The 13,706-nt window shown below is 37.0% G+C and overlaps 2 protein-coding genes across 3 annotated transcripts in view; one reads left to right on the top strand and one right to left on the bottom strand.

Moving 5' to 3' along the window:
• The window catches only part of LOC139938331 (rasGAP-activating-like protein 1), a 46,159-nt gene extending 39,772 nt beyond the window's left edge, over positions 1-6,387 (bottom strand). For both annotated transcript variants that reach the window (XM_071933782.1, XM_071933784.1), the window contains exons 1-2: positions 6,187-6,387; positions 4,159-4,215 (exon numbers count right to left, since the gene is read on the bottom strand). In XM_071933782.1, coding sequence (XP_071789883.1) covers positions 4,159-4,215; positions 6,187-6,254 — 125 coding nt within the window. In that variant the 5' untranslated portion in view covers positions 6,255-6,387. The remainder of the gene's footprint in view (positions 1-4,158; positions 4,216-6,186) is intronic.
• A 436-nt stretch (positions 6,388-6,823) lies between these two features.
• Positions 6,824-11,449, top strand: LOC139938558 (intraflagellar transport protein 22 homolog). Its single transcript, XM_071934130.1, has 6 exons — positions 6,824-6,908; positions 8,364-8,446; positions 9,451-9,540; positions 10,091-10,189; positions 10,651-10,748; positions 11,103-11,449. The coding sequence occupies exons 1-6, from the start codon at positions 6,870-6,872 to the stop codon at positions 11,249-11,251; spliced, it is 558 nt and encodes a 185-aa protein (XP_071790231.1). The 5' UTR covers positions 6,824-6,869; the 3' UTR covers positions 11,252-11,449.
• The last annotated feature ends 2,257 nt before the right edge of the window (positions 11,450-13,706 follow it).

Raw genomic sequence — 13,706 nt, 5'->3', positions numbered from 1 at the left:
TTGTGTCGGTTTCTGTCTGTTGATCAAGTGTAATTTGCAATTGCATTGAGTGGGAATCATTGTATATGAGCAAGACTTGAGTCTAAGCCATAGCTCTACGCTAGGAGTAAGTGATGCTGTTGTTCTAAATTCTAAATAATGTTCTGCACATTATTTTAGCACAACATTTACAATAACTTCCTTATTGTACATATTGTGTGCTATGTGGATGATTGTGCTTTGTTTAGGAGAAGGGCCAGGGGGACATTCAATAAACCTGATGCAAGGTAGAGCTTTCACATGGAAACTTTTCCACTCAACTACATCCAGGTGTCACATGCTAAGTGTAACATCTGGTCACCATGAATCGAAATGGATAAAGGCATGAAGGCATCTGTGCATAATGACATAAAACACTAATTCAAGGTTTTATACACCAGGCGTTGGAAAGTTGACATTTCAAAAAGATTTTCAATGTAATTTTGTCTTCTCTGTCCTTTCAGTTATTTTTACGGTTTGCCAATTGTCAGCCGAGCAGCCCCTCAAAAACTCCCTTCTAATTTAATCTCCTCACAAAATCCTGTGAAATGCTCCAGCGTACCATTGTCAAATTGCTCTGGCAACGATAGCCTTGCCTGGAAATATTAAGTTAAAGACGTGCCTTGTGGAATACTTTTGTTTTGTGTCCATGCTTGATGAATTGGACAGACATACAGTACAGACCTTTGACGTGATTCGGTTAGTTGCAAAATGCTAAGTGAAATCAATTGAGAGCCAAAGTGCTTGGTAACCAGTGCGATTCAGGATGGCGATTCGTTTGCCACAAAAGATTTCACTCTTTAATCTGATTTTATTTTAAACGGCTCTAAGGGTAAGTGCTCTCAGATACAGACATGTTTTTTTAGAAAGTCATTTTTAATGACATGTATTATTAGACGGCAGTATGATTTATAAAGCTACTAGAGTATAACATCCAGAAGAATATCAGATAACTTGAAAGAAATGAGTTGACCAAAAAAAATTGACTATTTACTTGCATCATCAGACGTTCATTTTCTCTTCTTCGGTACATTCTCTTGCTTTGTTGAACATCATTACCGGTAAGTCTGTTTTTTGGTTGTTTTAATAATTCAGCGACTTTAAATTGTGTAAAGGGATGACGGTTTAAGATCGCCTCCATGCCCCCTTGCAGGTCTGGAATTACATGGAGGCTATGGCTTCTGTTGCCCTCGTCTTAGACTTGGTGCTTCTCCAAAGTTCCTATTAGTTTTAGGTACTAAATAGGGCGCACTGATTTTCAATGTGGCTTCAAACAATTGAACACTTATGGCCTTGCCCTCTCAAGATGAATTTTCAGGCTTGCCCTTCTGGCCAGCCTGGTGCCCCTTAAAAAATTTAAGTGAAAACTTAAACATCTGCATCTTTTACTTGGGAAAATTGCCTTGGCCTTACGGGAACACAGTATGTATCAGGACCTGCACTGACACATGCTCAATTGTTTCATTCAATTTAGGGCCCAACCTACATGTATTGTATGTGTACACAAACAAAAGAGGTAAATTAATGTAGAAAAAATCACTAAATAGTCAACAGTTTCCATCAAATACATAATAAAGTTAAGATCAAAATCTTAATGCACTACTGAACTCTGTAAGTTGTCTTAGCCTAGTGAACCTAGGCATCACAATCAGCTAAGGATGTAAAAACTGTATCTCCCCGAGAGATTCCTCACTCAGACAACAATCTGTCTCACTCTCCCCATCCTTGACATTTCAAAGTCTACACTGACTTTTATAGATGGACCAATGCAGATACCCCAGGAAGAAGAAAAAAGGCTGTAGTCTGTGACAACATCATGGGCAATTTCACATTCCACTTAGGAAAGCTACAAACAGTCTTACCATTAGAGGAAGTTGATTCTGTCTGTGGTTTTCTTCATGTGCGTGCTCTGCATGAGTCTTGAACGGTTTATACAACGCATGGCTAAATTCTGTTCAAATTGTTAATATTGGTATAAAAAGCACCCCAGGCAAGAATGTAAAGTTTATCATTTCCATGTGTGCAAATGTAGGATAATCATGGTGACGTGGAGAACTGATTTGTTGTGTACATTATTTTTTCAATTAGGCACATCTCTGTACAATTGTTCTTGTAATTATCCCTTGGGATGCTCTTATTAAAATAAAACACTTTAAAATAATGCAAATTACTTGCATACGCTACAAAGGTCCTTCCTCATTTAGCTGGGTATACTGAAAAGACAGCCAGATTAGACAATAGAAAAACATTCACAAAGGCAGTTACATCTGAATTCCTTCAATATTCAACTCACAACCAAAATATTTGTCGTAAGAAAATACCACAAAATGTCAGGGTGACATTTATAATCAGCTAGGAATATACATACACAAAGTTCACATGCCAACCAACAAATCCACACTCAATGCCAAATGAGTCCTGCCAGATGCAAACAAGAAATTGTGTGAAGGATTCCATTATAGCAAAAATGCATTGATAAAGCACAGTTCCAGAGTCCAGCCTGCATCAACAGCACCACACAGAGAACATCAAATGAGTTTGACCAATTACAATCAATCACAATCAGGTTGACATACATGGCTGGGTTTCGAAGTGTAAAAAGCTCATCATGTAGTTGAAATTTTGAAATGAATTTAACCTCCATTCCATTGATGATTGAGAATAACACAAAGTTAAATACAGGGTGAGTGCCCCCCCCCCCAAAAAAAAAAACCCTTCCCAATGCAGTTCTCAGCATGCTTCCAATCACTACCACAATTATAATATTTACTAAATGTCACAGCTAAATGCAAACAATAATGCCATCACAATTTTTCAAATTATCAAGATTTGTTTTTTGGCTTGTTTGTTGTTGTTTGTATTTTGGGGTTGAGTTGAATAATTATGCTCACTTTTAATTTCAGCATGCATTAGGCCCGGTGAACAGTCCCAAAAGTTTGAGTCTAATCTGACTTGTTCAACAGAAAATGTCCGATAGAGCGCTGTGCAGACACTGCTGCTTGAAACTCACAATTTTAAAGGAATTATGGAAATTTCTCAAAGATCTTACTTTCCACTTGACAATGTTACATTTCCCATTGTACTACTGGTCTGCATGTTTTTACTTTTAACAATTTCTCAACACACCTCTTTCGGACATGCCTCTATATTGGTGGAACCCATTTCTGTCACAATACTTTAACATGTTTTTAACTGCATTCTTGTAATTAAATTGACAATCTGTTTATATTTAAAATATCAAGCTTGCTCATTTTCCAGCAATTGAAAGGAATGATGTGTTTAAAATGCAATTTATATTTCTGCATGGTCGTGATTGTACACAACTTGTTATTTTAACAATGAGGTAGTAAAAAGCCTACCTGCATATGTTTAGGGAAAAAAAACACCTTTACGATAAAAAAATAAAATAAACACAACTCGAGGTTCTGAAAATAGCCACTATCTACTCTATGATAATATTTAGAGTTCAATCATTTACATAGGAACGTACAGCATTTTCTTAAGATACAAAAGCCAAGTTGCTATGCTGTACTTGGTTATGAATACATCTCATATTGGTTGGTAAAGGTTTCCTTTGCTTGAACGAAGTACTGATCTGTGTGTCATGTCACAACCATAATGCTCTATGTAACGGTCGAGTACAGCAAACACAATACACAATACAATGTACATGTTTTACATGCACTTTTGCAAACAATAGTAATTCTGAAGACAAGCTAGGAATTACTATCAGAAATCACACTGTCCAATCTTAACGAGACAGTAAATATTTATCATAAATTCTGCAGTTCATGAGGAAATATGAGCGATTTTTATGAATTTTCAATTAAAACATTTTTCTAATGTGTACGTGTAGGCTGACAGTCTGTCATAGTATTATAGGCCTATTGGGTACATGTAGGATATTATTTATACATTATAGAAACATGTGGACTACTCTTCGGTCCTGTGTAGAAATTTCAAACTAAGTAACAGTGTGCAAATGAAGTTTAAAGTTGTTGAATGTTAAGTTTTAAAAGATATCACAAAGGGTTCATTTGAATCTTTTTATAGTTTAGATGCTGTGCTTGGGCTGAGCACTGTTTTCTTCCCATTTCTAGTTTAAGTCAATTTAAAGTATGGAGGTGATTAGGGTCTTACCTTGCAACAACTTCATTGTCAATCTTGATCAAGCAGTAAGGGTCACTGCTACGTGATCTGTAGAACATAAAGAAGAACAGACTTTAGAACATAAAGAAGAACAGACTTTAGAAGTCTACAATATGTAGGTTTCTACAAAAATATTGCAGCCTGGTTTGTTGGGTGAAAATTGTGCAATGTAACCTTTTACTTTTACACCAAACTTATAGACGTTGAGACATGTGACATCACATGTTTACAAAAGAGACACAGAGCCTGGACTTCCTGCAGGCATGATTTGTACACAGCTCAATAGAAGAAAACATAAAATCTTATATTTTATGCAGATTGCACTGTCTAATTCTTATCAACTTTTGATATGATGAAAGGGGGCACATCTCAAAACTTGATCAGCTTTTACTTCACAACTCTTGGTGTTATGTGGAAATTATGACACAAAGTGTCAACTTTCCCATAGGACCAGTGTAGCATCTTGCCTGCCAGAATACTCAAAGAATGTACAAGGTCACACTTATTGTAAACAAGGTTAGGCCTATAGTCAGGCAGTCTATGGAGCAATAAACTATGGGCAGTCACACTCTTCTTACACTGTAATCTCAAAGGCACAGTAAGACTGTTATTATTTTAGGAAATCGTTTACTTTAACCCTCGTACTACTCTCTGACCATTCAATATTATCCAATGGTTTTGAAATTTCGACCAGTCTGCAGTAATATCGTCACCATGGTGCTGGTGAACGCATGCACATTACACACATGAAATCATGAACCAGGTGCTGGTTCCATGCACATTACACAGTTTTCAAATGGCTGGTCAACACAAACTCGAGTAGGTGGGCAATATCGAAAAGGTTGTTTCTGTACTGAAGTGTTCATCCTACTAGGGAAAGGTAATTGCCCTTGTGACAATGGTCAATGCTTGGGAAAAGTTTCCTTATGGCGCCACCACTTTTTTAATTCGATATGAAATAATAAAGTATCTAATTTACCTCAATGAGACATCCCTTTTTGTAAAAATTTGTGAAAAAATGGTGGCGCCATACGGAAAGTTATCCGTGCACATCATCAGGAGTTGGGAACAGTCAAAAACAATTCAAAAACAATTCGCTCCAAAAACAATTCACTTCAAATGGTCCACCTCGCTTATTCTGTATTGAAAAGCACCCTTATGTATGAAACTTTGACAACGCTAGCATGGACCAAATAAAATATTCATGCAGCCAACATGGTTTTAATTTAATTCTACTGAAAAAGTGTAGGGCCACCAGAAAAACCCTGTTCAGTTCAATTGCTAGAGAAACGTCCTCTGAATGGAGCTCCTTGTGGAGAGCACTGCACATCATTTAACTAAGAAACAACAGAAAAGGAAGGAAATGTCATGAGCACTCGTAGACCTAGTGACTTGGGCGCTAGATTCCCTTTTTCGAAAATTTGCTAGCTGAACGATTATGTGTTAATTTTGAAAAAAGGAATCTAGCGCCCCAGTCACTCACTGTGTCCAGAGCACTCGGGCAGGCAAGGAGGGGGGGGGGGCAGGGGGTGGTAAAAAAAAATAACACAGGAAAAGTTTCCGTATGGCGCCACCACTTTTTCATTCGATATGAAATAATAGAGTGTCTTATTTACCTCAATGAGATATCACTTTTTGTAAAAATGAGTGAAAAAGTGGTGGCGCCATACGGAAAGTTATCCATAACACAGACCATACACAACTCAACTGTCAATTAACCAAGTAATTGGCATGACTGGGGGCTAACCAATTGTTTTATTTGTTTTATTTAAGTTTGAATTTGGATGCATACAATGACAACATATCTGTGTCATAACAGAGCCCAGACTGCTGTGCTAGGTCTACAACAACAGCCCAAAATGTATTTATAAAGCATAGAGCAAGAAGTGAAAATGGTTCGTTTATGAAATTTGTTCACAAGAAAGAACTGTTCTGCAAGTTTGTAAAATGTAATTCAGTAGCCCAAAAGTACGTCTATTCTATAAAACAACTCAAAAATAACAGTAAACGGGCACTTACATGAGGTCTTTTCCTGGCAAGTCCTTCGCTTCTCCAATACGCAGACACAGGGATGTATTCTTCACCATGTTGAGTAGAGCGCGCCAGTGAAGTATTATTATTAAATGTTGACAGAAAGAAATTTCACTCTCTCAAAACTGTCCACATCCTTTCACACACATTGTGTAGGAGTCGTTTGCCGCTGATGCACACAGCCGTTCAGCTCGGTGGTGAAATGTCGTCTGCCAATTTAACACGTTTTCCAACACATTACGTACTTCCCGTGAATTTGTGGTAAACACGTGCGAGTGGTACCCGCTTTTTATATGAGTGTAATAATGATTGGAAAAGATTACCAGTGATGTGTCATCTTTTAACGGAAGAGGGCGCTCAGTCACCTTAGCAGACGACACATATTTTCGCACAAAAACTCATATTTTGTTACTTTCTTCTCATTTTTATTATTGAAATTTTCTGATTTTTGATTAAAATACGTTTGTTGTTGGTTGTTTTACTTTCAAAAGGTTGTTTTTGTGGTTATTTTTCCAAGGATACAGTGTTAAACATAACATAATAACATTTCTTTTGAGCTGTGCTAAAAATAGCAATAATAAACGCACGCTTTTGGTTTAGCGCCCTCAAGGGTTCAGAATAAGCTATTCTAAATTCCTGACAAACGACGAACGAAACTGCCAGATGAAAAAATGATAAAGGCAAAGATTCTAGTTGTTGGACCGTGTGAGGTAAAATTAAAGTATTCCTATATCATGATTCTATCACATAGATTAGGTTTACGAGAAACTTTTCAATTAATATAGCCTGCTGTTATCGTCGACTCGTCACTTTTTGTTAACTTTTTATGTCCACACTCGCGATGCGTCAAAATGTGCAGTGTGAGTGTAGCCATGGTAGCGACGCCACCTTATCTTCGTTGAGTATATTTGCTGTCAGTTTTAATGATTTCTGTAGCCTCACTACTTTCGGCTTTCCCAGCCAAAATGAGAATGCATGTTCAGTCTTATTAGTCTACACAAACAATACATGCTCATCATTTCCATTAACTTAAAGCCATTGGACCCTTTCGGTACAGAAAAAAAAAAAAGTTCACAGATTTACAAATAATTTACAGGGTTTACAGAAGGTAATGGTGAAAGACTTCTCTTGAAATATTAGTCCATGAAATGCTTTACTTTTTGAGAAAACGGTAAAACAATATAAATTCTCGTTAACGAGAATTACGGATTTGTTATAAACACATGTCATGACATGGCGAAACGCGCGAAAACAGGAGTGGGTTTTCCCGTTATTTTCTCCCGACTCCGATGTCTGATTGAGCCTAAATTTCCACAGGTTTGTTATTTTATATAGAAGTTGTGATACACGAAGTGTGGGCCTTGGAAAATACTGTTTACCGAAAGGGTCCAATGGCTTTAATTATTTCAGTTCACATGATGATGACTTTTGATGTCAATAATATTATGTAATTGTAAGTAATTATTCCTCCATGGTTACGGTATAATAATCTAATTCTTCAATATTTTCAAATGAAAAATAACAACAATATAAAAAATGGCAACACAAATAATATAAGAAATGGCGGTCCCCTTTTTGGGCTGATTAAATCTCCACTTTGACTTTGAGTGAAGCATCTACTTAATTACTTTATACGGTTTTGATAAGTCAATAAGGTTTATTGCGATTGCTATGCAATGTATGCTGTCGAATAAACACGTATCGCCTATATCTTTGTGTGGGTTCAACAGCGCCCTCTCTTGATATTTTGCTATTGGCCATAGAATTTCCTGGCCATAAACCTTATGGGAGGTGATGGTGAATGTGCCTTTTAAAATTTAATAATTGAAATGAAAACCCCCATAATTATATGTGTTTTAGTGAGTGTCAAGCAAGGTCAAGTTTTTTTTTAGAAGGAGTTAACTTGTAGTCTTTGATGCACTTGAAGGAGTTAACACGTAGTCTTTGATGCGCTTATTATAAGTTTTGACTTGTTCTGTGAGGTCGAAACTATTCCACTTGTTAAAATTACCTTTTTGGGAGAAGATGTTCTATTTACGTCAAAGGTTTTCTGAAAACAAGAAATAAGTTTACAAACTTACAAAAGCTAGATGTGGTATAGATGTGGGGCTAGCCTGAGGAAAACACAATAACATGATGTTTTTTATTTTGTTTGATCAAACCAGAGTGGGAAGTCAGTTATTTCCAACTTCTTGGCAGATGCAACAGAGACTTCTGGTGGAGAGTATCATCCCACTCAAGGTGTTCGGTAAGACCATATTCTAGAGCAAAGAACACCATACTCTTCACTGGGCCTATCTGGGTTAATGCCTATCCGGGATAATGCACCAGCAAGATGTATCCATAGAGCTATATATATTGACTAGAGCGCTAACACCCCGTTATACACGCACTAAGGTTTTGAAGCTGTGTGGGCGCATCCATGTTTATGTACAAACCAATACAAAAGCTTGAAATTTTGTACGACAATTGTTCGGCTATTTGCATGACAGTGCGTTTGTTCTTTTTTATGTGTCATCGAATCAAAAAATGCAGCAAATGTGAACGCACAATCTGCTGATGAGCGTACAAACTGCGAGCGTCATGTGCGTCATATTCAAAAGACGCGTTTACTTTTTTTAGTACGTCAATCAAGTCGAAATTACGGTTTTCGTAGCGCGGACGAATGCGAACGGGCAGTCGCGTATGTAAAGCGCTCAGGCCAAATGTGTTTTCTTAAAATTAAAATCGTTCCGTAGTCACGCAACACATCAAACATGTCTGCGCCCAGGTTGGCTTCAAAACGCAGAGCAAGCTAGCGCTCTAGTCAATATATATAGCTCTATGGATGTATCATATTCTTTTGTTCCCTGTGTATGAAATTTAAAGGTTTTATTTTTTTCAAGAGTGAATGAAGTATAATTAGGTACATTGATGTTTTTAGTAAGAAGATGCTGTTTTGGATGGCTAACAATTTTCTGGATTTGTCGGGTGTTTTGAAAAGAAAATGGAAGAATTTGCTTATGTGGGGGCATGCTATGGTAATTTTATTCAGTTGGGAATTACTTGCATGATCAGATGATAATGATGATGATTGAAAAAATTAAAAGAGCCTTTCTCAGTGTTTTACATGACTGTGTGACACTACTTGATATATCAAGGCTTACTCTATCTATAAATTGATTACTTAGAAAAGTGGCGAGTTTTAATTTGAGCGGCAGATTGACAGTATTCTTCCAGAAACCAATACTAAATCATTCTTTGTTTCATCAGGATTCTGGAGTTTGAGAGTAACAGTAATCAAATTGGAGCTCGATCCTCATCAGCAGAAGTTGAATTATGGGACTGCAGTGGAGACCAAAAGTAAGCTACAGAAGAAGAAGAAAAAAACTGTAATCATCATTGTATGAAAAGACATCTAAGTGCGGTTACTCTGTTATCTGAAACAAAGTGTACACAGCACATGCCATTGATGTCATGGGCTAAATCAAAGACTACCCATGCTAGGAACTTAACATTTTACTTTAGGATCTTATGGCTGAACATGGGAACAAGCTGTCTCAAAGCTTGGTATTGGCCACCGAAGTCTACCAAAGGTGAACAAATTCCTGAATTCCACCGTTTTCGGTAGTCAATCACAGCGGACAAAATTCTGCACAAAAAATGTCGCATGCTACTTTTTAAATCGGGTGCTGTATTCTAACTTGGTCTGCAAAAAAAAGTTTGGCTTTGGAACACAATTTGATTACTGTGAATTAAGGTGTGGGGTTCAGGGGCTTTGAGAAAACCCACCTCTACATTATGTCTACCAGTTCTGACATGAGAACATTCAATCTCTGATGTTTAGCAAGTGTTTGTGGTGCTCTATACTGTGTGAATAAGGTGTTCATAGTGCAAGTTTTATTTATTACAGATTTGATGAGTGCTGGCCAGCTATTATGAAGGATGCTAATGGTGTAGTGATTGTATACAACCCAGATGTTCCCACACATGAGAGAGAACTGGACATGTGGTAAGCTTCATTACACAATACTTTAGGACACTCAGGAAAGGGCCATTTCCCTTATCCATCACAAACATAGCCTTAACTTTGAAACAAGGTTGCTTCATGTTAATCAGTAGACTAAACGCAAATTTAAGCATACTGTTATTAATAATAGTATTAATCATGAAGATTTGTAAGCGCACATATCCACCCTGCTGGGTGTTCAAGGCGCATTTTGCCAATACCCCAAAGCAAGAAGAAGTAGCATTGGAAGTACTTTCCCACTCTTCAATTTAAGACCAGTTTGTCAACAAGTGTTAAGCTCTCATAGTCATGTAAGTGCGCATGAGTCGTTTCCATGATAAAGGACTTCTCTTATTCCTGTATAAAACCATGACCATGTTCTCAGTACCAAGTCACTACACCACCTTGCTGCAATGTTACCAGAATTTAATGACTCTTGCCTACGTTTTCTTAATTATGAACAGGTACAGCCACTTTGTTGTACAGCAGGCTCTACGAGAAACCAACTGTCTCATCATGGGCCATGTCAAGCCATCTGCTAAAAAATTAACTGTGCAAATACGTAAGTCAGTTTTGTTTTTGCTCATTGTTTTTTATCTCTTGGATCAAACTGGTGAGAGAGCAAACACTAACATACTCTTCAAACTTTAGTCATTTCTTTGTTTTATTGGGATACTGGAGTTTGAGAGTAACGTTGTACGAATCGGTTCTCCTTCAAATTTTAGAGTGAAAAGAAAGTGAAAAATTCCAGAAAAGTTTACTGACCTTTACTATTACATGTGTTTATAACATGTGTTACGTTGCTGAATATTCTGGTTACCAATTGCCACTGCTTTGTGCCTATGGGCTATGGACATTCTTAAAAAGATTGATTTGAAATATATTTTAATTATTGTGATATCCATCTCTTTAACAGCATCATCAATGTCCAAAGTACAGCATGCTCAAACCAACCTGGAGGAAGATGCTGAAGGGGTGAGGAGAGACTTCAACAGTTTTCTGGCCAAATTACTGAGCAGCATGAGCCGTAAACAGGATCAAGAAGAGCTGAGTATCATACAGTAGTTTCTTATACTAGCAGTAATTTGTAAGGATTTATTGTGATTTTAATATTGTTTGTATACACATCGATCATGATCCAATATTTCAGTTCAATTGTCTTTTGAAAGTCATCAAGGGAAGGAAAAGACAGTGTTGTTGTACCAGAACCTATAATATGTCATATGGTGATTTACATTTGAGGTGAAAACACTCACCCATGTAGAGTCAAGATGCAATGCGATTTATGTCAGCCGAAGGACTGTAATAGCTAGTATGTTTGAGGGTTTTAGTTCAAGACTAATGGGTGATTACTACTTATTTGTATTTGTATGCAGTCACACCCCATTAGTAATCTCACATTTTAAGAGTCCGATACTTTTAGCTCATCTGGCTTCACATTGAATGCTATGATTTAAATGTGAGTTCCTTTTAGCTGCACAATATGACAATTAACAAAAGACCTGTTTTCAATAACTTTTTTTTACTTTCACTCGGTACTGAACCTCCCTAAAGCCCCTTTGTCCTTAAATAATATGAGTCAGTGAAGAAAACAGGTAATTTAAGGATATTTCCCATTGGGTAATTGAGATGAACATATAGTTTCCACCATGACTTGTTATTGGAAATCATAATCACAAGATCCCTTACGTTAGAATGGTTCAAGCCTTTTATTGATACACAATTTAGATTCTCATAATTAATATCATTTCTGAATCTGGAATTATAATAAGTAACTCCCTGAGGCATTATATTTATTTTCAACATTCCCCTCCAAAATGCTATTAACAAAAGCTTGCTGTTCTATTTTAAATTTATAAATAATAAAGTTGTTGGTTACATACTGAATAGTTTTAGTTTTGTCATATACACCAATATGTTATTTTGTTATATAAATTTGTATATTGTGCAGTTGTAAATATCTGTATCTCGTCATTAGTATAAAAGTTTCTTGAAGATTAGTTCTTTTATTTCATTAAAGATATTTTCTGATGGAAAACCAACTTGAAGTGTTTACTTTGTCAGTTTACTACAGTGTTTTTCATGTATATCTTTTCTTGTAAAAGAGACTTAAGACTGCACAAGTTCTATCTCCAATCGTAATCACTGTTGGCACCATTCACACCACATGCATAATCTATGCACAGTACCAACTCGACCTTTCTGTATAGGCCTATAGTAAAAGTACAAAACTGAAGTACAGAGTTCTTCACAATTGATGGCAATGTGCCATACCAGAAACTATAAAAAAAAGAACCTTTACAGACCAGACATTCAATATAAACATGTATTTAACTCAGACATGACGAGTTCCCTTGCTATATGGGTCAACCATGGGTCAACATAGTTGTAGGCTATTATGTAAATGGTTCTGGTTAAATCCAGACCCTACTTGCCTTTATTGTTCAAACCCTTTGGGAGTTGGAACAACTCAGGAAGAGAAGAAACACAATGCGACAATGTTTAAAGAATTCCAAACGATTGCCTTATACCGGAATTTGTTCTTTTGAACTCGTTGACGGCGATAAATTACCCCACAGCTTTTGCACGTAGCACTTATCCTCTTACAACGTGAGAAAATGGACTGTGACGAATCATGTTCGAAGTTGTATGATACCTAATATAAAAAGGACGAATGTGATCCCTTAAATTGGGTGTTATCGCTGGCTACACGACCGAGCAAAGATTTACAACTTCTATAGGGAGACTGCCAACATTATCCCGAGGTCGCGCGTTCAAATCTCGCTATAGACATCGGTGATGGGTAAACCAAATTGTAGACATGTTTTCTTTGTTCAACCCCAATAATCATTCACTTTAACTATTGTAAACACTTTTTGTATATTGGAAGCCTGCAATCTTGCTCAGGATTTTAAGCAATGCTTGTTTTCCAAAAGCACACAAAAAATTTCTAATGTGCGTTGATAAAAGACCGAATCGTCCACCAAACCCTGCATAAACCCTGCATCGTCCGTAGAGCACGTGTCATGCGGAATTATCCACTTTTAACTTTCTTTGCAAATAACAGTTCAAGGATTACTTTTATACGAATAAGATACTTTAAAGCATGGTCAGACTCCATAGGGACGCTAAGCATACAAAACGCACAGAAAAGAAGGGTCGTGGTTCTGTGTTGCCGATTAAGACTTGCAAATATTTGGCAAATAATTGTTCAGGAATTATTTGTTCAACTCGGCATCAACTTTGTGAGATGTTGTTCCATTATCCATCCGCCTTGAACAGCAGACAAGTGCTCTTAGTTTGCAATTTTGTTGGTCGACCTATGAGAAGTAGGTAAAAGCAAGGACCAGAAGGTACGAAAGTCAATTGGCTCTCTGAGCTCATTGCTCTTTCGTGTGGAAACTGGAAACCGTTCTGAACTGATTTATCTGTTGGCGTTTTGCGTCTGGACTATTATCCACTTTAATGAATGATGTCGAACCCCACCTTCGGCTGAAGTCTGCATGCTTGGAAGGATAAA

The sequence above is a fragment of the Asterias amurensis genome, chromosome 6 (assembly GCF_032118995.1).
Source record: "Asterias amurensis chromosome 6, ASM3211899v1".
NCBI classification, from domain to species: domain Eukaryota; kingdom Metazoa; phylum Echinodermata; class Asteroidea; order Forcipulatida; family Asteriidae; genus Asterias; species Asterias amurensis.
Note: the sequence above shows the minus strand (reverse complement) of the source record. Positions and strands in the feature narration are given on the sequence as shown.